We start from the raw sequence: 26,670 nt of genomic DNA on the forward strand, positions 1-26,670 counted from the left end.
TTATATTAAATTTATATAGAATTGTTATATCACATATAGATTTGAAAGTTTATCCTCCTCAAATTAACGTAAAATGAGAATTTTATATACATATATTTTTTTTAAAACAAAAAATGGAACATGGATTATATGGATTATCTATGCTGAGCAGAAATAACGGAGGTCGTCACATTGACCTCTTCGGCATTTTCTCCAGAGAGATTAATCGGGATCGACGTCAGCAATTTTCCTAGAAAGTTTTCGATCCTCTTGTGTTACAAAAGCTTTACGTTCCGCTTATATTTCAGTTAGCCGATATATTCGAGGTAGCTTGAAGAAATGTTAGAACACGTTCCTGCTTATGAATATTGCAATATTATCCTGCATTGAAAATTTGCATAGAAACATATTATTCTCGCATAATATCGAAGGTAAAATAGACAGTTTTTCTCTTTAAATTTTTGTGAAATAATTCAAACAAATTTTATATAAATTTTATATCAAAAATATATGTGTATATGTATATATTATATACCTAATAATATTTTTCCGGTGCTGCTAAGGCGTAGTACACCGCACGTGTACTTACTACACGCATCGTAGACGCGTTGCAGGCAGGACAACGAGAAACCATTTCTAAACATAGTCGGGACAAACCCAACATTCCCGGCATCCAACGGCTGAGGAAAAAAAATAAAGTCGAGCAAATGCAAATCGAGAAACGCGAAAGCGCGCTAAGAGATGTACGAAGCTGCTGCGAAGAAACGTGCAGTTTTGTCTATACTTAGCTTAAGCTGCTAATCCATAGGGACATCGCGAGCGTCGAATATCTCTTGTACGTGTCTACGAGAGATCACGAGGACGGGAATTAATAGCGTAGAAATTTTTCTAATGGTGACATTTTTCCCTTTGATATATCGAAAATTATAGAAATTCTTAACGATTTTTCATTTCGAATTTAATAATAATTAAATACGCACGCATGCGACCTTTACATTTTTGCACTGAGAAAAAAATTTGGTTGCATTAATTAGAATTCTGGTAAATTCAACCAATATGTCTGTTGGAAAATGGACGGACCAGAATTCTTGTAGAAATTACCAAATAACTCTGATTAATTTCTTCCTGTTAAATTTACCAAATTTTCTGGTTAATAATATTAAACTCCCCAGCACCAAGTCGTCTAAAATTTTTTCCATTTGATCTCAAAAGTCTGTTTAATATTTTGAATTCCAGCAAGATTATTGGATAAATTCAATTCAGATTATTGAATAAATTATTTTAAATTCAGTTTGTTAGAAATTAAACTGATGAACAGTGATGCAAGAAGAGGATGCAACTCAAACACATGCAATCAGAGAGCTAGCGTCCTCTTTCTGGCACTACTGCTCGTAAGAGAAAAAAAATATACTTTGGATTTAATGTTAATACTAGTTCTTTATATACATTTCATGGCAAATATTGAATACGAGTTAAGTTAAGAGTAGCTTGCCCGCCTAGCGGCAAGCAAAAAAATTAATGTAACAAGAAATTTTATAAATCCAACCAGAAAATACTAACCAAATGTTTATAGTAAAATCTATTAAACGTTTTAGTTATAAAAAATCGAGTCTTATCATGATAACTAGAAATTCTTGTTTGATTTAACCAAAATGCCTTCAATCATATACGTCTTGTTGGTACAATCAAACGATTTTTCTCAGTGTGCCAATCGTGACAAAAATACCTCATCTCCGTGTTGGTAGCTTGAAAAAAAAATTTTACCTCAGGCCAGTAATAAAATCAAATTATGCGATATTACGGAGAAAACCTTGTTGAGATAGAAAAACTGGCCTTGGATTTTTCTCTCCCTTTTGCAAATACGGTATGTACATCATGGGAGACACGCCGATACACTACATTACCGCGGACAATCGTGAAAACCTCCTACGCTTTTCGCATGACGATCGCCTATTTAGATACGTCCTCATTGTGCGGGAGATAGAAGCGACGTGTCACACGTTAAAACCGGAAACCGCGGGACACTGGATACGTCAACGTCTATGACTTGAAAATGTAACATGAATATACGATCCTATATGTGTGCTCGCACAAGTATTCTTATACTCGCAAGTTGATCGCGATATACATCACTCTTGTGATTAAAAGCGGAAACTTCCGGTGAAACAAACGCGCCCTTTAGTGCCACATTTTTAACACGATGATAGCTGTTATTCCATTCACAAAGCAACGTTCTTTCGCTCCAATTGTCGCACAGCCGAATCTATTCATTCGTCTTTACGTCTTTACGTGCGATTTATTCGACGAAGTATTGATTCCTTCGATTTCGACTCATCATGAGAATATGTTGATGCGCGAGCATACAAGATTCACGTGGGCAATTTAATTAAAGTAATCTGTTTTTTAATTACTAGGCACTTTGCTTTTAACTGCAATTGCGAACCAGTATTTATCCTCAGTATTGTTCTACTGATGAAATTACTGATTTAAAAAAATGAATATATTCCGTAAAGCCAGAGAAAGATCTGATCTAACAGGCTAAAAGGAATAATAAAAAATTTCCAGAGAATATCTACAGATTGATGGACACTCAATATTCCGATCCCTTTTTCTACCGCTGATAAATTCTATTTTTCTCCAATCCATTTAACGAACCATCGAGCTAACGATTCATTACACGCACCAGACCGGTATTCTTATAAAAGTCACGCGTTTAATTAATAGCTTTTGGCTTCCTTAATTGGCTAAGCAAGTTGCATACCGCTATCATCGACAAGGCAACGTTATGCCGTTTCGAGTGCTCGAGTTAAATAGTGAATCAGCAGGCGATACGATAATGCGTCATAGAATTCATTGGTTACAATTAGCAGCTACTTCGGTGATAAACGGAGAGAAGAAGAGACCTGTCGGCGAAATGCTTGGCCTCACGCGAGAACATTATTTACCTCGGACGAACGGAAGCTGCGGAAGTAATTGCAAGCAAAACGTGAAATATGTATCAGGGAAAACTGCATCTTAAATTTTACGTCATTAATCTACCCACAATTTAATCAATATATGTATTAATTAATTTCGATAATTAATCATGTGGCTAATATAATCAATTAGCTATGCCCCACGAATTAATTCATTCCACGTGAATTGTAATGAACTATCATAATTTCTGCAAGTTTGATTTCTGGATCGAAAACGCAAGCACAGAATTTCCTTGAATTATGGAGACTAATTTTCCGCAACATCAAGAGAGCACTTTTCGAAAAAAAGAAAAATTATATTCTAGTTTTTAAGTCTCATCAAGGGATGAACTTTTACTGACAATACATCTTACGTCGGAGAAGTAAGAGACGGATACCGATTCTCCTCAATGTGATCCGTTCTATGCAAATTTTCGGATCTGTCGCGATCGCTGTGACACTTATTTGCGATTAAAACCGGTGGGAATCGGTGAGCATTAAGTAACGTGATCCACGAGGAACGGCTTCTCCCTATCAGCCTCGGGGCTTCCAATCAGTTTGACACATCAAGTACACTCGATTCAGCACCAATGACAATGTAACTTTTTGCTGCTGGCTTATCGAAAACTCGTTTTTTTCAATTCATTTATTTAATTTATTCATTTTATATATGCAATAATTCATGTTTATCATACAGATAACTTTCAATTTCCACAAATTTCTCGCTCAATTTTAAATTGATTGGAAAAAATGGATTACTCGCTTTTTAATAGCCGTAACTGCAGAAATGTACGTAAAAATTAATGGAATGTAACTTTAATGAATTAACGAGCCTGGTCCGTTTAGGCAATTGGTCTGCACTCGCATAATTCGCAGTTTTAACTGTAATTTCGCGAGAATGTGAATATGTTTCATCAGTCGCGCGGTTAATAATAGCGTCCACGTTTACTGGAAAGTATGCAGCATGTATTTACTTATTGCAGGATAAAATTGGAGGCAATGAGAGATAGCTGTGCGGATTCCGTCGCGCGGACTAATGCCTCTTGGCCGTTTACTTTCTTTCCGTTTTTTTTCTTTTTTTGTTAATTTTCCTCGACTCGTCTTTATCCTCGGCATTGATTGATACTACGATGTTGCCAGGCAACGTCTCGAACCAGACTTCTGTGTACACTGTGCCGATATAGAATTACGCGAGAGCCAGTTCGAACTCCCTTGGCAACGAGTTACGTTCCATTGTGCTGTATCATCAATTCTTTAATTCGACACAAGACGCCGGATGAAAATTCTTCAACGCTTCCGCCTGTGAAAAGCGTTCTAAGAAAGGCTTTACCTTGATTAATTCGCGAAAAATTAAATAAAATTTTAAAAATTACTGCACTGTCAATATACATATTTAAAATGTGATATGTTTCCTTTTGAATGCGTATTTAATAATTTATTAATATTAAAACGTAAGAATAATAAAAGTAAAAATAATATCTGCTTGCTGTTGTATATTTTAGTAATTTAATTATTTTCTTCTATTGCTTTCTCTCTATATATAGTTTTTTTTTTCGAAACATATATGGAATAATATATTGAGAGCATCAGATACTTTTTGCACGATGTCAAAAGTAGAGTATCCCTGCATTAAAGTTAGCAATGGAGGGTGGGTTCAGGATGTGCGGCGATCGATTGCCAGCTGGCATGGAACCACGTGACGGGTGCGGTGTTGGTGACGTCACGAAACGACCGCCTCATACAATTCACCCTCGTGATAAACTGATTGTGAGATCGCTGATTCATTTATTGTAATTATCTCATATTAATTCTTGATAGAAACGCATTCTTCTTCGTTTCTCTTATTATGTTAATTTTACATATAAATTGTAATTAATTTTTTATATTCACATGTAACAAACTTGAGAATTTACGGATGGAAAATATTATTAGTATTTTCAGTTAAAATTTTTTCAATTAAAATTCTCTAAATTATTGCATTAATTATTTCATAATATTAATTTTTTTCTCTTCATTGATCATTTTCAGTAAAAATAACTTTCTATACACAAAGACACTCTATTTTGTGAAACTACAATATCTTTTAATGGATGTCTAATGGACTGTCTTTTTGATGTTTTTTTGTAACATGAAACTATCTAATCCATAAATATATTACTTTAACACATTAAATAAATTTATTAACAAAAAGACATTATAAATAAATATATGAATTAATTTTCATATTTATTTCTCTCAATCTGCATTAAATCTACTTTCTTTATTTGTTAGTAAAATCTAGAAAAACAATGCGTTCGAAAAAGCTGTGCCTGTAATGCGATACTTAATTTACTTCTCTCATCAATCAAATCATAACTTGAGCTTGACAGCTTCTACCATCTTAACTTTAACCTTACATCACTCGATGGCTGAATTACCCTTGCTCTATTGAAGCCAAACCACTGCAGTCTTACATATTTATACGCAGTTATTGCCCGCTGTCCCACTCACTTGTAAACGTCTTACACTTCGACAATAATAACTTGGGATTTATCACAATGCTCAATTTTTTAAATGCACGTTTTAAATGCAGTATTGTAATTAATGAATATTTAAGCAAAAATTTGAGATATTTTCAAGAATTTGAAAAAGTTTTTCGACATATGAAAAGTTTCTTAATATTTAATAATATTTAAATATCTTTTTTTTTTACTTTAGATCTAAATAGAATAATATTTGAAATGGCAATCATAATCTCATAGATTATGTACTTGTTCTATTATCTAATTCTTGAGATGTAAATTTATTTGGAGCAAGTTCAAGCAGTCTCTTTAATTTATGCACATACATGCAAAGAGATGATTTAAAACGAGGACAATCTACTTTTCACTTGAAATATCAGGGCCAGTCTTGGAAAAGCTTGGCCAAGTTCATAACAGAGCATGTCGTTGGAATATCTAAAGTTACATTTGATCTTGAAGAACAGTGATTTATATGCAGATTTCATTCCAAAAGTTTTCCGATACTGCGACGATCTCTTTAACATGTACAAAGAGGATTTTGCTTCTAAAGTTCGCCTGTACTTAGCGATCGCCGTTTTTCTTGATTGTTGCAGGTTTTCTATCATGGGACAAGGACAGTTGTCACGTAGATCTGGAGAAAGAACTATTGGCCTTAGTAGCACAAGCCCCCGAAGGCGAAGAAGCCAGAAATGGTAATTACAAAAACATTTACTTTATTTTAATTTATTATTATTATAATATAAAATATATACGTCATTATTCATTATTTCGTATCTTAATATTTTATATTTAATATAATTCGTATTAGGAACTGATCGAATGGGATTTTCTAGGTGAAAGATTGATTCAATATGCCACCGAGAATCTCGTAACGGAAGTTCTTATTCACCCGCAGACAAATACATTGTTACAATGTATTCGCAATCTCCTTGCAAGCTTCACGAAACATCGGCACATTATACACGCTGGATACACTTTCGGCGGTAATGGTTCCTGGATATTACAGGTATACTTCAAAGAATTATGTTATACACAATTCAAGAAAAACATTATAATTAATCTTCTAATTAATATTGTAAAAGTTTTTCGAAATATTCGGTAGTAAGCTTGAATTAAAAATATGTTCAATAATTGTTCAGGATGGAACCTTCAGTCTCGCAGATTTTCTGGATGCATTCAGCGAACATGAAGTGCAGAGAGTCCTTCGTGCCTACGAGAATAGCGTTACCGTAGATATACATTGTGCGGGTATCGGTGACTGGACGACAAGTCGTTTATCGAAGGAGGCTTGTTGCAGGTATGTATCGTTTCCCTTTTGCTCGAAAGCAATTTTAATTCATTGCACAATTGGCTCATGAGTTTCTAAAAATATAACGTTTTATGAAATTTAACAATAAAAATTGTTTTTCAATATAAATAAATTTTAATTTTTTATGCGTACGTGAAAGAGTTCTCTCTCTCTCTCTCTCTCTCTCTCTCTCTCTCTCTTTCTTTTCCTAAAAAATACTACCCTACTCTGTTCCTCATTGTTTATATATTTTTCTTATTTACAGATTTTGCAGAGTCAGAGTGAATCCCGACGATGTTCTTACAGCTGGCATGCCGGCTATTACTAGTTTCACAAATTATATAGGACAGTATCTCGTGCCGCAAACGCTGGACCAGCTCATGGAACCGTCGGACGTCGTCGGAAATATTAGATTTAGCCATCCGACCTTATACGTCTTCCCCGGTGGGCAAGGTGATGCCGCACTTTTCGGTATAAATGGTTTCAACATGCTCGTTGACGGCGGCTTCGCCAGAAAAGCCTGCTTCTGGGACTTCACTAGGCATCTAGACCGATTGGATGCAGTTCTAGTCACTAGGATAAATAATAGCAACATTGGCGGCATGTTTAGCGTCCTCCGCAAGAAGAAGGAATTACATGTCTACCCTCAAATCGGCCATTTCTTCTGTAACTTAGTCGTAAGTAACCATCAATTCTCAATGTTTAATTTTATCTAGAATTTCTATCAATATTTGTAACAATTAAAACATTTAAAATAATAATTGAATACTTTTCTAATAATTATTGACATTCCGCTACACTTTCTTAACAATATCTATTACGTTAAGTACAGATACATATAAAAATTATACAAAATACAGGAAAGAAGACAATCAAATTCACCTGATGGCGATAAGGATATTGATCCCCTCATCCTCAATCTTACCGATATCGGTCAGGAGATGGTGCTGAATCTTCGGCATATCAATCTCCGTGCTCATCCTTGCTACAGAGATTCCGAACCGATTAATCTCTATCACAAAGTAGGCCACGGCACGCTGGACATGTACGTGCTTAGTCCAAGCAAAGACAGTCGCGAAGTGCGCGAGTTTCTATCCAAGTGGCATGCGTCGGATTCGAAGCTGTTTGCCGGTTCTCACAAGAAGGACTCGAATAATCTCACATTCCCGATTCAGAATCTCGTGTCGATATGCGCGCTCCTAGTTTGGCAGCCGGCTAATCCCGAGGATAATATCACGCGAATTCTCTTTCCCGGCAGCACGCCACAGCATAAAATTTTCGAAGGTTTTGAACGACTCAAGCATTTAGATTTTCTGAAGCACCCAGTATGTTCAGCAAAAACATTATCGCCGTCAACATCTCTGGCAACGCTCAGAGACAAACCGATTAAGAAATTTGGCCTTATCGAGAAGGAATCGAAGAAAATTTCAGAGCCAAAGAAAGAGAAAAGAGAACCATCGGAGCCCAAGTCTATTAAGCCTGCGGATGAAACAATTTCTAAAACAACTCCTCAATCGACGCCGATTATTCCCACGAGTAAACTAAAGACCGAAACGAAGATGAAAAAAGTCGCGGAAAATAAGAAGATTGAAACTGAGGCAAAGGAAAGCAAGAAAATTGAGAAAGAATTAAAAGATGTGAAAAAGGAGTCAAAAAAGGAGCCGATTAAAGTGGAGAAACGGGAGGATGAAATAAAAAAAGGTGATTTAATTAAACTGGAATCCGATAAGACTGCATCCAAGGAAATTAAGGAATATAAAGTCAAGCCTGAGCCAAAGAAGAAAGAAGCAAAGGAAAGCAAGATAAAGACCGAGTTGAAAAAGAGCGAAGTAACTCCGAAGCCAAAGTCGAGTGAGAAAAGAGCTAAACCTTCTGGCACAGAGAAGAAAGATGCTGTAAAGTCTTCCCCTACGACGCCGAAGAAGACCTTGAACGGTACCGCCACAAGGACGGAGATATCGAAAGCTGCGCCAAAGACAAAACTAGCGTCCAAAGCCATGCCCAGTCTTCCAGCCAAAAGCGCCAAGGAAGCTAATAATAGAAAAGTGGTGGAACAAAAAAAATCCGAAGTCGAGAAGTCTGCCGTAAGAGATGTCGCGGCTCCTGCTGTTAAAGTATCCGCGAAACCTAAACCAACGGATAGAAAACCGATCAGTCGTCGCACGAAACCGGTTAGTCCTAGCAAAGCTCGTATGCCAGGCAGTCCAGCAAAATCTACTCGTAGCACGCCGACCACTTCCGTGAAATCTGATAAAGATGGTGTCATTCGTAAAGTAAAGGGCGACAAAGGCACCACCGATTCGTCCACGGTTTCTACTCCGTCTGGAATAGAACCGGAATCTGTAAAGCCAATTGATAAAAGTTTAATCGAGCAATCTGAAGATATGTCGTTGGATTCTATAGAAAGTAAAGTGTTGGCCGATCTCAAAGAAGAACGAGAGGTCGTTGAGGAAATTGAAGCTGTTCTACAAAAAGCAGAGAGGATTGAAGAGATTCGGAAAGACGATCGTTTTGAGGGAGACGATGAAATTACAGCCGAGGCCATAGATAAAAAAGAAGAGGATATTACGGAAGAGGATGTTACTGCCGAAATTGAGGACATGCCTAAAAAAGAAGGTTCCAGAAAAGAAAGCCAGGAATTGACTGAAGAAGACGAGTACCTCATCGTAGAGAAGGAAGAAGTCTATACTGAGGACTCGGCTCAAAGCGGCGAAGGCGAACAGAAACATGTTCTTGACGACCGAGTCGAAAAAGGAAGAGCCAGAAAAGAAAGAAGGAGACAGTAAGGGAAAAAGGTCAAAGAAGAACAAAGGAAAAAAAAAAAGAAGAAAAAAAAAAAAAAGAAAAAAAAATTGATGAAATCGCGGAGAAAGAGGAGATTGCTGGGCTGTCTTCGGAACATAAGGAACAATTACAAAAAGAGGTGAAAGAAATAATAGCTTCCGCTGCTGAAATCGTGCAGAAAGCCGAAGAGAAAGATGATTCCGCTAAAAAGGACAGCGAGGACATTACAAAAGAACCATCTAGTCTGAGTCCAGACAAATTGGATTCGTCAGAAAAAAAGACTGATACAGATGTAAAGCCGGACGTCGATCAAAAGGAGCATATTCTTGAGAAGAGGGAAGAATCTCAAGAACGAATCTCAACGATAGAATCGGGAGCCACTACAACCGCTCCAACTTTGCCTGAAGATGAACGAATACCGTTGGATGAAATAAAAGAGGATATCGATGAGAAACACGTTATCGAAGAAGTGAAAGAGAAGGACGCTCCTATGAAGTTGAAGGAAGAGGTAGTTCCGGAAACTGTTTCCGTGAAACCGGAGGTCAAAGTTTTTGATGTTCGCCAAGCGATGCAGAATCTGCAAAGAGACATCGTCAAGACGCCCGACGAAGTCGCCGATCTGCCAGTTCACGAGGAAGTCGATCCTAAACTTTATAGAATGGAAGATTTTGAGAAGGGAAAAGAGGAAAAACCGTCACCGACTACACAAGAAATTAAAGAGCTACCTACACCACCTGTAAAGGAGCAAAAAGGTGTCTTCAGTTTCTTCGGCAAAGTGGCAGATAAGTTTGAAAAGGGTATTGATAAATTGACTAAAAAGTCGAAGAAAGAATCCGATAAGGATTCCGACGAGAAATCCTCTTCGAAATCCAGTTCTCCGAAGGAAGCAAAACTTCAAGAAAAAACGCTCTTTGAAGAGGTCGATGTAGAAAAAATGTTCCCTAAAGTCGGCAAGCCCGCTGACAAACCTGAGATATTTGAAGAAGTGAAACCTACGATTGTCGATGTGAAAACGGCTGCCATTAAAGATACTGCGGCATTCATACAAGAGGAAATATTTGATGCGCAGAAAAAAAGTGTATCTGATATTGAAGAAAAGCTTTCGATTGAAAAAAAATTGGAAGATATTAAAAAAGCAGAAGCTGAAATCGAAGAAGCATTGTTCGCGAAGGATGTATCGCCGAAACCAGTGGACGATAAAGAGATTGCTAAGGAAATTGAACTTCTGAAGGAAGAAGATATAGGAGAGGATGCTGAAGAAGTAAAGGCTCTTCTGGAAGAAGCCTCTAAGAAATTTAAAACTGTGAAGGACAGTTTAAGAGATTCGTTGGAATCTTTAGAGGAAAAAGTTAAAGAAGAAGAGATGCAACATGACGTATCACCTACTTTGAAGGATATTGTAAAGGATACCTTGGAAGGGGTGGCTGAAAAATTAGAAGAGATAAAACCGCATATCGAGAGCTCACTCGACATAAAAGAACCGGAGAAAGTTAAGTTTGCTATACCAAAGGATGAAGAATTCGAAGAGGAGTATGAAGAAGAACCAGAAGGACCATATAGAGATATGAAGGAAGCCGTTAGGGATGTCGGAGAGGTTCTCGCAGGTACTGCTGGAATCGATCTCGAAGATAAACCTAAGGATGTTATAGAAATTGTAAAGAAAGTTGCTGAAGTTCTTAAGGAAGATGATTTTCTTTCTGATAAGACATTATTCGATCAAGCTTCTAAAAAGGAAGAGATCTCGTCAATTCCAGATAGAAAACCATCGAAAGAAGAAATTTCGACAGAAAGAAAACTCTCGATTCCAAGCGAAAAAGTAACTCAAGAGAAAGATACTAAATTGAAAGAAGACGAATCTAAACTTGCTTATGAGGATATTGTGACATCGAAGAAGATTGATGTCGCCGAAGTATTTCCGGTTCACGAAAAGGCTGAAGAACTGATCGAAAAATCTGACAAACTTTTGGTATCATCTGAGAAACCCGATGCTGTCGAAGTTAAGGAAGAACCTTGCGTGAAAATGTTTAAAAAACAAGATGATATGGTTACTTCGCCTATGAAAGATGTCACAAAAGATAAGAAAGATGTTCAAGAAATATGTGCAGAAATGTTGAAAGATGATATTTGTGATCAACATAAAAAATTAGCCGTCGACGATACAAGTCAAGTAGACGTGATGCAGGCTGGCATTGAGAGTATATGCGTGAAAGAAATGGCGAAACGGCCGTCTTTTGAAGATAAACTGGAAAGCGGCATAGAACATCCTGTAATAAGCTTCGAACAAAAAGTTTCGCCGGCAAAGGCAGAAATAGTAATGGTGACTCCTGGTTCTACGCCTACTTCACCGAAATTTAGCGCAGATAAAATATATGATAAGGAATTGGAGATCGGCCTTCAGGAATTACCTAAACTGCCAGATGATATTAAACAAGTTCTCAGCAAGGAAGCACCTGTCGAGGAAGTCATTGAGGAACTGATTATTACAAAAAAGAAAAGGATTACTATCGAAGTGATCGAATACATTACCGTGGTGAAGCGTATCCCGAGGGAACGTGTGATTTACATTATCGAGGAGATTATCGTAAAGAAGGGACTATCCAGAGAAAGCGTGGTGGATGACCCTGAAATTCTAAAGTTAAAAGAAGATATTACGCCTGAAAAAAGAATGGAAGTTGAAGATTATATTGTTAACGAATATATTATCAAAGAGAAGCGAATTACTATAGAAATCATCGAGGAAATCTCGATTAAGAAAATCGTGCCTAAGAAAATCGTCATCGAAATTATCGAGGAGATTATCGTCAAGAGAAAGATTGCTAGGCACATGGTACTGGATATTCCAGAAGAAGTGCTATCAGAAATAATTAAAGAGGAATCACCAGAAGAATCACCAGAAGAATCAGCAGAGGAGCAAATAACACCAAAAATAGACATAACTGCGAAACGAGAGTCAATTGCTGAGGTTTCTACTGCTCCAATTGAAGTAGAAGAACCAATTATACTTCAAAAGCGTGAGGAGATTGAAGAATTCGTCGTTAACGAATATATCATTAAGGAGAAAAAGATTACTGCATCGATAATTGACGAAATTTCTGCTAAGAAAGCTATTCCCAAGAAAATTCTCGTTGAAATTATCGAAGAAATTATTGTTAAAAAGAAAATTCCTAGAAATGTATTACTTGATGTTACCGAGGAAGAACTCGATGCATCAATGATATCCAAAACAACGCCTGAAGATAAAGAAGAAAAGAAGATATCAGAAACAGAAATATTGAAGGAGAAACGAAAATCAATCATTGAAGTTCCTAGCGCGGAAATTTCGGAAATGAAAGAACTGGTAACTTCGCAACAAAGAGCAGAAATCGAAGAATATATTGTTGAGGAATATGTTACCAAAGAGGATAGCATTAACGTACAAAAACTTGAAGAAATCTGTAGTAAAAAGAAGATATCTAAAAGAATAATTATCGAAATTATCGAGGAAATTATAATTAAAAGAAAAATACCGAGGCATACGGTACTTGGAATAACCGAAGAAGAATTATCGCACATAATCAAGGAAGAAGTATCTCCAGAATTGGAAGTTCTGGCTGAAAAAAGGAAATCGATCGCTGAAGTGCTTAGTCCTGACGAAAAGAAAAAAATTCCAGTTGAATTAAAAAAAGATGTGCCTGAGCACGAAGTTAGTGAAGAAAAATTATCACCTACGTCTGAAAAGGATATTGAAGAGGAGGAAGAAGAAGAAGAAGTAGACGGTTTTGTCAGTATACCTAGAAAGAGTTTCGATGAAAAAAAGAAAGAGATTTCGCCGATTAAAACAGAAGTTTTGCCTGTGACTGTAAAGGAGCATGAAAAAGACGCGATTGACGATTTTGAAGCTGTCGAACAGGAATACAAGGTGCACGATGTATCCATTACGTCTCCCGAGAAAGCAGATGAGATGAAAGAGAAGGAAGATATCGAAGAGACTGCGGAAGATACTATGAGTGAAGTGATCGAGGCGGATGAGAAGTTTGTGCAAGAAACTAAAGAAAAAGTAGGAAAGGAAGAGCCTCAGGTCGATATCGAAAAAGATATTAAACTCGATGATAAAAAGCGAGAACTTGAAGAACCAGAAACATCCGAGATATCAGAAATCGTTGACACTACGGAGAAATATTTGGACGAGGCTAAAGAAAAGACAGATGACGTTTCTTCAAAAGAGAAATCTTTAATTGAGAAAGTAGATGAACTGACAATAGTTGAAGAAAAAGAAATCCTTAAAGATATCTCCGATAAACGATCTTCAATTGATATAGCTGCTGTTCCGGAAGCTGTTCTACCAAGTACAAAATTAATTGACGAGAAAGCTGCGCCAGATAAAACGAAAGAAATAGAGCCTGCGAAAGAAAAAGTCGAAGAACTTATAACAAAAGACGATAAATCAAAACCGACATCTCCAATTAAAGATGAAACAAAAGATATCGTTTTTCTTACCGAAAGACTTCTTGAAAAAGTTGAAGGAAAGCCAGAAACAAAACTCACGGATGCAACAGACTTTGCACAAGAGCCGACGACAGAATTACTTGAAGATATAAAATCCAAATTATTGGAACCTACAGAAATCAAAGAAACTCCAATAACTAAGAAGGAAGAGAGTCCTCAAGAATTATCTGAGGAAGCTTTACATAAAAAAACAAGTATCTCAATAGAGCCAGAAGTCGAAATAATAAAGTCGAAAGATGAGCTACATGTTGAGGATGTTAAACCTCTCGAAAAAATTAAAGATGAGAAATACCTAGCAGATAAGTCTGCAAAAGTCGATGAAGGTTCTGGCACTGTGAAAAGAATGCTGGTCACGGCCTGCAGCGAGGATGGCAGAGAAGAAACAGAGATTTGTCCGACCGGCAGCATAACTTTTACGAAGACCGTCACTCCGGACGATTCTCTCAAAGATGTATCCGTGAAATCCACACCAGATAAAGATTCCTTACTTTTAGATAAAGACTCGTTGCACTCAAGCGTGAGTACTCCTGAAAAAGATAGCATTTCCGAGAAATCTGTTCCCGAAGGTAAGGACAAAATCACTTCTGAAGACAGTTTAGAAAAATCTCCTCGTGATTCACAGGATCTTGAAGACAGTTTGGAAAAATTAGAATTGCAAAAACCTAAAGATATTAAAATACCATTAATCGATGACAATAAGCCAAAAGCACCGGAGAAATCGGAAGATATTATAAAGCCGAAATCTCCTATGGAGAAAGAAGACTTGAAGGCTCCAGATAAAATTGCAGCCGAGGATGCATTACCATCACCTGAAGAAAAAAGAAAACCGGAATCTCCTGTTAAAGATACAGAGATTGAAAAAGTAAAACTTATGGCTGAAGAAAAGATTGAGAAACCAAAAAGTCCTACAAAAGATATGGAAAAAATAGAAAAATCTCCTTCGTCATCTGAAATAAAACATGATGATGTACAAAAATCAAAATTATCTCCTGATACGACAGCGGAAAAATCTCCAGTCGAATCAACAGAGAAACCGACACTTCCAATCGAAAAGGTACAATCTGAAAAGATAGGAACAACTGGTGTTTCGAAAACACCTGAGTCGCTCCGTTCCGAAGACGTTTCACCGGCCGAAACGATTTTCTCAAAGTCACCAACAGACAAACCTGAAATGTATTTTACGAAGACATCCATTAGCGAAGAAGATGTTGTTTCTGAAGCAGTCACTGAAAAATTATCTGAAGCAGTCACTGAAAAATTATCTACTAAAGAAATTAAATCGATAGTAGATAAAGAATTAGAATCTAAAGAAAAAACACCGAGTCCGGAAAGTAAAGATCAAACGTCGGAAAAACTCGAGATGAAAGAATTGGATTTAAAATCTACATCACCTGTTATTGTTACCAGTACAGACGAAAAAGCTCCACTTGAAAAATCTATATCGCCAAGCATAAGCAGCGAAAAGCACGAAGAGAAAGATGTTTTAAGTATATCTAGTGAAAAATCCGACGATAACAAATCTATTTGTTCAAAATCTCCTGTTAGTCCTGATAAAGAAGAAAAGGAAGATGTAATCGACAAATATCAATTACCAAGTATTGTTAGTGCATCAATCGATAAGAAAATGTCTGAAGTTAAAGAGAAACCAGAAGAAAAAGAACCGGTAGATAAATCTAAAACTCCAAGTATCACTAGTGAAAAATCTGAACAGGATATTAAATCCCCCGATAGTGTTTTAAGTGATAAAACCGAAGAGAAGGAAACTGTTAAGCTAAAATCACCTAGCGCCGTCGACAAAGAAACAATAAGTGAAAAATTGCCTATTCTCGAAAGTGAAGAACATTATGATGAAAAGGGACCAATTGATGAAGTTAAATCTCCAAGCGCAATCAGCGATAGATCTGATGAGAAAAAAGAAGCCGAGCGTTCGAAGTCACCGAGTATAGCCACGGATAAGTCGGATCTTCAAGATGTGACGGAGCATTATTTAGAGAAACAAAAATCCCCTATTTTTGATAGGCCAGAATCGCCTAAAGATATCGATAAGACTGAAGAACAAGATAAAAGTAGATCTCCCAGTGTAGCTAGTGATAAATCAGATAGCAAAAAAGTAAGTTCTAGATCACCAAGCATTTCTGTAGAAAAAATAGATCTCAAGGATATGGACCTACCAATTGAAAGAGCCCAATTGCCTAGTATAGCCATCGATAAAGATGATAAGTTGGAAGAGCTTCCGATATCAAAGTCACCCATTGATAAAACCGAAGTATCGAAGGACGCGCAAAAATCTCCGAAACTTGATGAAATAGGCCTGAAAGAAATACAATCTCCATTAGACAAATCCCGATCATCGAGTGTGACCAGCACTATTAGCGAATCTAAAGAATCAGGACTTAAAGAAAAATCACCGAGCGGAGAATTTGTTGATAAAAGCAAGTCATCGAGTCTTGTTGACCAAAAATTAGACGTCGAGGAAAAAGAATCATCTGAAAAATCAAGATCATCTAGTATCGTTAAAGAACAACATATTCCACAGGAAATAAAAAAATCACCAAGCTCTGTTGAAGAAAAATTAAAGGATCTTACACAAGAACCGATCGACAAGTCAAGATCATCAAGTGTTTCAAGTATCGTAACTGATGAAAAGGAACCTGCCGATCATTTAAAATCATCAAGTACTGTCGACGAAAAACCAGATTTGAAAGGCGTTGAAGAACCATCACATGATAAATCAAGATCGCCTAGTGTTATAAGTGTTACAGAAGAACAAAAAGAACCCATTGATCTCTCGAAATCGCCTAGTATTGCTGGAGAGAAATTAGACTTAAAAGACATAATCGATATGCCTCCTGATAAATCGAGATCATCAAGTATTACGAGCGTAACGAGTACTCAAAAAGCGGAACATTCGAAATCACCCAGTATTGCTGGCGAAAAACCGGATATAAAAGACGTAACAGAATCAGTAACTGATAAATCCAGATCTCCAAGCGTTATCAGCATTGCAGAAGAAAAGAAAGAACCGTTTGATCATTCAAAATCACCAAGTGTCATCGATGAAAAACCAGATTTGAAAGACGTTACAGAACAACTTGATGAAAAATTTAGATCCGCCAGCGTTGGTAGCATTACAAGCGAACAAAAAGAAACAACGGACCGCTCTAAATCACCTAGCATTACTGACGAGAAACCGGATTTGAAAGATGTTGTGGACCAACAAATTGAAAAAGCACCGAGCGACAAATCCAAATCACCTAGTGCGGTGAGTGATTCAAAAGAACCAGAAGAACGATCGAAATCACCTAGTATTGCTGAAGACAAATCAGATGAAAAAGAACCGACGGCAGACAAATCTAGATCCACCAGCGTGGTGAGCATTACAAGCGAACAAAAAGAAACAACGGACCGCTCTAAATCACCTAGCATTACTGACGAGAAACCGGATTTGAAAGATGTTGTGGACCAACAAATTGAAAAAGCACCGAGCGACAAATCCAAATCACCTAGTGCGGTGAGTGATTCAAAAGAACCAGAAGAACGATCGAAATCACCTAGTATTGCTGAAGACAAATCAGATGAAAAAGAACCGACGGCAGACAAATCTAGATCCACCAGCGTGGTGAGCATTACAAGCGAACAGAAAGAAACGACGGACCGCTCTAAATCACCTAGCATTGCTGGCGAGAAACCGGATTTGAAGGATATTGTGGAACAGCAAATTGAACAAACACCAAGCGATAAATCCAAATCACCTACTGCGCTGAGTGATTCAAAAGAACCAGAAGAACGATCAAAATCACCTAGTATTGCTGAAGACAAATTAGATGAAAAAGAACCGACGTCAGACAAATCTAGATCCACCAGCGTTGTAAGCATTACAAGCGAGCAGAAAGAAACGACAGACCGCTCTAAATCACCTAGCATTGCTGGCGAGAAACCGGATTTGAAGGATGTTGTGGAGCAACAAATTGAAAAAGCGCCGAGCGACAAATCCAAATCACCTAGTGCTATAAGTGATTCGAAAGAACCAGAAGAACGATCAAAATCACCTAGTATTGCTGAAGACAAATTAGATGAAAAAGAATCGACAGCAGACAAATCTAGATCCACCAGCGTTGTAAGCATTACAAGCGAGCAGAAAGAAACGACAGACCGCTCTAAATCACCTAGCATTCCTGACGAGAAACCGGATTTGAAGGATGTTGTGGAGCAGCAAATTGAAAAAGCGCCGAGCGACAAATCCAAATCACCTAGTGCTATAAGTGATTCGAAAGAACCAGAAGAACGATCGAAATCACCTAGCATTGCTGAAGACAAATCAGATGAAAAAGAACCGACGGCAGACAAATCTAGATCCACCAGCGTTGTAAGCATTACAAGCGAGCAGAAAGAAACGACGGACCGTTCTAAGTCACCTAGCATTGCTGACGAGAAACCGGATTTAAAGGATGTTGTAGAGCAACCAATTGAAAAAACACCGAGCGACAAATCCAAATCACCTACTGCGATGAGTGATTCCAAAGAACCAGAAGAACGATCGAAATCACCTAGTATTGCTGAAGACAAATCAGAGGAAAAAGAATCGACGGTAGACAAATCTAGATCCGCCAGCGTGGTGAGCATTGCAAGCGAACAGAAAGAAACGACGGACCGCTCTAAATCACCTAGCATTGCAGACGAGAAACCAGATTTGAAGGATGTTGCGGAGCAGCAAATTGAAAAAGCATTGAGCGACAAATCCAAATCACCTAGTGCGATAAGTGATTCAAGAGAACCAGAAGAAGGATCGAAATCACCTAGTATTGCTGAAGACAAATCAGATGAAAAAGAACCGACGGCAGACAAATCTAGATCCACTAGCGTTGTAAGCATTACAAGCGAACAGAAAGAAACGATAGACCGCTCTAAATCACCTAGCATTGCTGGTGAAAAACCGGATTTGAAGGACGTTGTGGAGCAGCAAATTGAAAAAGCGCCAAGCGACAAATCCAAATCACCTAGTGCGATGAGTGATTCAAAAGAACCAGGAGAACGATCAAAGTCACCTAGTATTGCTGAAGACAAATTAGATGAAAAAGAACCGACGGCAGACAAATCTAGATCCACTAGCGTTATAAGCATTACAAGCGAGCAGAAAGAAACGACGGACCGTTCTAAGTCACCTAGCATTGCTGACGAGAAACCGGATTTGAAGGATGTTGTAGAGCAGCAAATTGAAAAAGCGCCGAGCGACAAATCCAAATCACCTAGTCCGATAAGTGATTCAAAGGAACCAGAAGAACGATTGAAATCACCTAGCATTGCTGAAGACAAATCAGATGAAAAAGAATCGACGGCAGACAAATCTAGATCCGCCAGCGTAATAAGTATTACAAGCGAGCCAAAAGAAATTACAGACCGCTCTAAATCACCTAGCATTGCTGGTGAGAAATTAGATTTGAAGGATGTTGTGGAGCAGCAAATTGAAAAAACACCGAGCGATATATCCAAATCACCTATTGCGCTGAATGATTCAAAAGAACCAGAAGAACGATTGAAATCACCTACCATTGCTGAAGACAAATCAGATGAAAAAGATCCGACGGCTGACAAATCTAGATCCGCCAGCGTGGTAAGCATTACAAGCGAGCCAAAAGAAATTACAGACCGCTCTAAATCGCCTAGCATTGCTGGCGAAAAACCGGATTTGAAGGATGTTGTAGAGCAGCAAATTGAAAAAGCGCCAAGCGACAAATCCAAATCACCTAGTGCGATAAGTGATTCAAAGGAACCAGAAGAACGATTGAAATCACCTAGCATTGCTGAAGACAAATCAGATGAAAAAGAATCGACGGCAGACAAATCTAGATCCGCCAGCGTAGTAAGTATTACAATCGAGCCAAAAGAAATTACAGACCGCTCTAAATCACCTAGCATTGCTGGTGAGAAACCAGATTTGAAGGATGTTGTGGAGCAGCAAATTGAAAAAACACCGAGCGACAAATCCAAATCACCTACTGCGCTGAGTGATTCAAAAGAACCAGAAGAACGATTGAAATCACCTAGCATTGCTGAAGACAAATCAGATGAAAAAGAACCAACGACGGATAAATCTAGATCCGCCAGCGTGGTGAGCATTACAAGCGAGCCAAAAGAAATTACAGACCGCTCTAAATCACCTAGCATTGTTGGCGAAAAACCGGATTTGAAGGATGTTGTGGAGCAGCAAATTGAAAAAACACCAAGCGACAAATCCAAATCACCTAGTGCTATAAGTGATTCAAAAGAACCAGAAGAACGATTGAAATCACCTAGCATTGCTGAAGACAAATCAGATGAAAAAGAACCAACGGCGGACAAATCTAGATCCGCCAGCGTGGTGAGCATTACAGGCAAAGCAAAAGAAATTACAGACCGCTCTAAATCACCTAGCATTGCTGGCGAAAAACCGGATTTGAAGGATGTTGTGGAGCAGCAAATTGAAAAAACACCAAGCGACAAATCCAAATCACCTAGTGCTATAAGTGATTCGAAAGAACCAGAAGAACGATCGAAATCACCTAGCATTGCTGAAGACAAATCAGATGAAAAAGAATCGACAGCAGACAAATCTAGATCCACCAGCGTTGTAAGCATTACAAGCGAGCAGAAAGAAACGACGGACCGTTCTAAGTCACCTAGCATTGCTGGTGAAAAACCGGATTTGAAGGACGTTGTGGAGCAGCAAATTGAAAAAGCGCCAAGCGACAAATCCAAATCACCTAGTGCGATGAGTGATTCAAAAGAACCAGGAGAACGATCAAAGTCACCTAGTATTGCTGAAGACAAATTAGATGAAAAAGAACCGACGGCAGACAAATCTAGATCCACTAGCGTTATAAGCATTACAAGCGAGCAGAAAGAAACGACGGACCGCTCTAAATCACCCAGCATTGCTGATGAGAAAGCAGTTTTAAAGGATGTTGTAGAACAACAAGTTGAAAAATTACCAAGCGATAAATCCGATGATAAAAAATCAATCGGTGATTCAAAATCGTCAAGTATTACCGAAGACAAATCCGATTTAACGGACGTTACCGAACACCCGCTGGATAAATCTAAGTCATCGAGTATCACGAGTATCACATCTGATCAGAAGGAGCCGACAGAAAAGGCAAAATTAGTTCTAGATAAAGAAGAAGGTTTTGATAGAAGCAAATCGCCAAGCGTAGCTAGCGAAAAGTCAGAGGAGGCGAAATCAATATTAAGTTCCAAACCGTCAAGTGTCGCTGGAGATACGGCAGACTTGTCAGAACTGCCAGTTGACAAGTCTAGATCACCTAGTGTGATAAGCGTGACGACTGATCAAAAAGAACCAATTGAAATACCGATTTCTCCTCCTACAGTTTCTCAAACAATAAAAGAACCACACGACAGAAGTAAATCTCCAAGCATAGCGAGTGAAAAATCCAGCTCGAGAAAAGCCAGTATTACAGAAGACAAACCAGATCTTAAGGATATCATAGAACCGCCAATCGATAAATCCAGATCATCCAGCGTTGTAAGTCTCACGACCGAGAAAGCGGAATCATTTGGAAAATCGATATCACTTACCACCTCTGACAAATTAGAACCACCTGTTGATCAGAGCAAATTTCCCAGCACTGCCAGCGATAAATCTGATGGAAAGGTGACGGACAGTAAGGTCGGCACTAAAGAATATTACGAAGATGCCAGCGATAAATCTCCGAGTCTTATTGACGTGAAACCTTCGACAGTTATCGAAAAATTGGATATTAAATCGGATGATGATATTCTACATGACAAATCGCAATCTTCTAGCATTGTTCTTGATAAGCGATCATTGGAAAAAATAGATATTGACGGACTGAAAACAGCCGAACAAGAATTAATTGATAAAGCGCGATCATTAAGCATTATCAGTGACAAAACGGAACCAAAATCACCGTCCGATGTCTCAAAATCATCAAGTTTAACCGACGATAAATTCGATCAGAAAGAAAAGTCTAGATCGTCAAGCGTTGCTAGCGAGAAACTCGATGATATCGATGCTAAGATTGCGCCGAGTTTAGATATTGGAAAAATTCCGAAGGATGAATCTGCTAAGTCGTCGCAAGCCAGTTCGCCATTAGATAAAACCCCGAAAGATAGATCACGTTCGCAAAGCGTCATCGATATTGGCGATAAAATTCCAGCCAGTAGATCTAGAACAGCTAGTTTATTTGATGACAAGCTACCAGAGAAAGTACTTTCTCAGGACGAGAAGGATACATTAAAGCATATTGACACAAAACAATCATTTGACGAAAAGGACGAAGATAAAAGCTCACCGCAAGAAAAGAAGAGTCCTGCGACATCTCCTGAAATGATTCAAAAAGAAATGCGTAAAATTCGCGAGAAACGATTCGCCGATTTTGGAGAGCCAGGCACTATACAGCCAAGAACAATAGAAAAAGCAGATGATGAAGAAGAAGACATCATTAAAATAACAGCCGAGAAGAAAGCGGAAATCGAAAAGTATATTTTAGAAGAGTTTATCGTAAGAAAAAGGAAAATCAGTTTAATCGTAATTGAGAAATTGGTTATGACATACTCGGTGCCGCAATTTATAGTAATGGAAATAATAGAAGATATTATCAGCCGTCAAAATATACCCAAGAGCGCGGTCTTTGACTTTGTCGACGATGAATCGTCCGAATCTCAATACGAAAAAGAAATGGCAACATTGCCACCGCAAAAGAAGGCAGATGTAGAAAAGTATATAACCGAAGAATTTATCGCGAAGAAAAAGAAAGTTACACCGGAAATGTTGGAAGAAATCGTCATTCTGAAAGGCTTGCCACGATATATTATTATTACTATCATTGAAGAGATTATTGTCACCAAACATATACCTAGGAATACCTTGATTGAAGGTGATTTGGAGGAACTGAGAGAAAAGAGTCCGGATATTATCAAGAAAAGAGATGAGTCGATAGTACCGGCCGATTTGAATTTGGAGCAAATTGGCGTTACTCAGGAGTATCATGAAAAGCCAAGCGCTATAAAGGACGAAGATGGTAAAATATCTCCCACAGACAGCGCTCAAGACACGAAAGCTCTTTCTGCTAGTCCCAGTCTTAGTCCGGAGCCCATCCCTTCTGACAAATCAACCCAGGATAGTCCAGTCCGATCGGAACCGCATATAGACGAAGAGATCTTGATATCGGAGGAAAAACGAACGGAAATCGAAAAACTCTTAGAGGAGGAGTATATAAAGAAAGGCCGCAGAATCACAGAAGTGATACTCGAAGAGATAATTATCAGAACTTCCCTGCCGAGATACATTATTTTGGAAATTGTGGAAGAGATCATAATAAAAAGAAAAATACCAAGGGAATCTGTGGTTGATGTGGAGATTTATCAAGAGGAAGAGCCGGAAGAGGACTATGATAAGGCAGTTTATGGTTACGACAGAACAGCGGATGTGAGTTACGAACTGCCACACGATGCCAGGAAATCTTCCATCGAATACAGAATGAGCGGGATGTATGCGGAACCGAGCGAACGACAATTAGATAAATCCGATTATCCGATGGATTACGAGAGTCAGTTCCATAAAGCTTTTGTCGGCGGTATGACAGAGATGCGAACAACACACATAACCACACTCTCCGGCAAGTCGACGCCAGAATTCGCCACTCACGACGCAACACCCGAATCAGGAATCGAAGCTGCTGACAAAACATCCGAAAAATTACCAGAGAGCACTCTTACTACGACTCACATAACCGATGTCGAAGATTCAAAAATCGTGCAACCTATGCAAACTATCACGATATTGAGAGAAAGCAAGATCACCGAACCTCATCTTCCTGAAGAAAGTCCGGAAAAACACGATGCGAAACATGAAATTATTGATAAAGATGAATCGGAAAAAGAAACCATAGAGATTCTAAAAGAGGACAAATCCTCTGATGAAATTGTAATTAAAAAAATTGTGAAGCGCGAAATACTCGAGCAGGAAGAAGCGGAGACCGAAACATCCGGTGAGCCTGCAACCAAATCGGATAGCGACGTCATCGTAGTTAAAAAAATAATCAAACGCGAAATAGTTGAACCGCAGGAGGAATCGGAATCAGTAGAAACTAAAGAAACTAAACGGCCGAGCGTTCAACAAGACGAACCCGATGCAATTACCAAAATCATTAAACGGGAGATCGTGGAGCATGACGAACCGGAAGTAGTTACTAAAGTCGTCAAACGCGAGATTATTGAGCAAGACGAGCCCGAAATTATTACAAAAGTAATCAGACGTGAGATTGTCGTTCCTGATGAAGAAACGAGCGATTCTAAAGAAGATTCAGGCGAATATGTAAAAACGATTACAACGAAAACAACAAGAACGATCTTGACGGAAGAACTGCCGGATACCGAATTATCGCAGACTGATCCTTCCAAAATTTACAAAGATCCTACTTCGGGTACAACTTATAGAGTCGTAAGCGACGAAAGCGTACCCGACGTGACGAGTAGCGCTGATGTGAAGCGAATCGTGACGATGGTAACCACAATCACTGGTCCGGACGGCAAAGTCACCACGAAGAAAGATGTGAAAGAGAGCACTGATACAGTAGACAGCGAAAAACTACTGGAGGAACTAATCGATTCCGACAAGATGGCGACAGAGACCACCAAGTCTGCGGAAAAGATTATTAAGGAAACGATTACAACAGTGACATCGGGCACTTCGACGCCCGACGCGAAAATCTACGATTCCGGCAAATCGACCCCAGATCTCAAACAAGGGGACAAATTCGAATCCACGGTGAAAGAACGTTTAGGCGCGGACAAGTTTGAACATTCGGTATCACCGTTAGTACGAGATCTAATATCGGATGATAAGAGTTACTCCGGCAAATCCTCGCCAGATATATCCCTACCCAAAGACATCGTCTTCAGTGGCTCGACAGGCAAATCCACGCCGGAGATACCCATGTCGCCATTGATTCGAGACGGCGCCGCTATTCAGCCGCATTTGTCGGGCAGATCAACACCCGACCGAAGATCCGATGGTCGATCATCAACAGGTACACCGGAAGGATTTAGATCGGGTGAAGTGATCCGTACCACTATCACCACCACAAAAATGATATCCGACGAAGGCGAAATAGTGACAACTACTAGGGAGGTTACGGAAACAACGAATGAAAAAGGAGAGACTGTTGTGCTAGCGGAGAAGACTGATGTGAAGGTAGATGAGCGTTTGCCGAGCAAGGATGCTGCGGAAAGCGCGATCAATAACATCATCGGCAGCATCAAGTCCTCGGAGTCGCAACGAAGCGGCAGTCCGGCATCCGATGACGCGACCAGCGACAAGGGGGATCCGTTGAGTGAACATGGCAAGATTGTGAGTCAGACTCAATGGGGTAGCAGAGAAGAACGGCATACCTTTTCCGACGACGAGCCGCCCAGCTCGCCTTTATCTTCGACTTCGCAAGTGGGATATTCGCCACAGACAACGCATCGCCATGAACTGTCCTCCGACAAGGAAGATGAGCAGAAGGAACAACAAGTGGAATTCTCGGCAGCTGCGATGAGCAGTAGCTTTTATGGCGAGTTACCGGCGGTACCGGCTCAGATCTCTGCTATGAAGACTTTCCATGGGGAGACTGGCGTACAAAAAAGTAGCGACCCTGTTCATAGCCGTTTCATGGTCGAAAAGGAATTCGCTGGTTACGGCGAAAAGCCGGATGCGAAGAGATATGTCGACGAGGCCGATCTCGATTTCGACAAGGCGCTGATGGAGCACAAAGAGATGAAGGAGGCCAACGGTGCCTTTAGCAGTGGTATAGCGCCCAGGTACACAAACGGTAGCCTTCGACATGAAGACGAAGCAAAAGATCATCCGTCGTCTTCTTTCCGAGATGACAAGGACGATTCGAAGGGTGACTCGAAAAAGGATCCTCTGGAAGGATGGGGTACTCCTCTCGGCCTGCCATCTCCTAAACCTCCCAAGAAATTTAATCTAAAGAATCCCGCTCAAGCGTCCTGCTCGAGCGAATCGACTTCTGATATCTTGAATTTCGATGTGTTAAAAGATTGGGGGGAACCTCTTAGATTACCCTCCCCCGCTCCGACAACTAATGAAGTCTCGAATAAAGGAGCACCCGGCACGCCGAAGAAAGAACGGAAGCAAGCGAAGAAGGTCCAATCGGAGAATATTAAAAATAAGAAACGTTCGGAGAGTCCTGCTAAGAACGAGAAAAAATTGAAGGACTCGAAAAATAAAATTCAGCCGGTTTATATGGACCTGGCTTATGTACCACATCATGGAAATTCGTACTACACTTCTTTGGAATTCTTTAAGCGAGTGCGAGCGAGATATTACGTTTTTAGCGGCACCGAGCCGAGCCGAGAGGTCTATGACGCTTTGTTGGAAGCTAAAAAGACTTGGGAAGACAAGGATCTCGGTAGGTTCAGCGAAAACACATATACATATCTTAAGACTATTACAAATCTATATTTCCATGACAAACTATTATATATAACTATATTTTTTTTCTATAAGATTAAGATTAAGATAAAAATTTTGAGATTAACAATTTACATGATTAATAACTTCCATGATTAATTAAAAATTAAATCAAAATTAGCAAATTAGAGCCATAGCGCAGTAGTTGGAGCACAAGAAAGAAACAACACTCTCTTCATTTTAATT

General features: G+C 39.0%; 1 protein-coding gene across 1 annotated transcript in view; it reads left to right on the forward strand.

Annotated features, from left to right (window-relative positions):
* The window catches only part of LOC105254976 (microtubule-associated protein futsch), a 53,469-nt gene that overhangs the window by 23,380 nt on the left and 3,419 nt on the right, over window positions 1-26,670 (forward strand). Inside the window, 6 exon segments of the mRNA XM_025409871.1 lie at window positions 6,028-6,126; window positions 6,268-6,440; window positions 6,574-6,731; window positions 6,988-7,399; window positions 7,583-9,493; window positions 9,496-26,422. Of these exon segments, the coding sequence (XP_025265656.1) occupies window positions 6,028-6,126; window positions 6,268-6,440; window positions 6,574-6,731; window positions 6,988-7,399; window positions 7,583-9,493; window positions 9,496-26,422 (19,680 nt within the window).

The sequence above is a fragment of the Camponotus floridanus genome, unplaced genomic scaffold, assembly GCF_003227725.1.
Source record: "Camponotus floridanus strain SB8 unplaced genomic scaffold, Cflo_v7.5 scaffold29, whole genome shotgun sequence".
NCBI lineage: Eukaryota > Metazoa > Arthropoda > Insecta > Hymenoptera > Formicidae > Camponotus > Camponotus floridanus.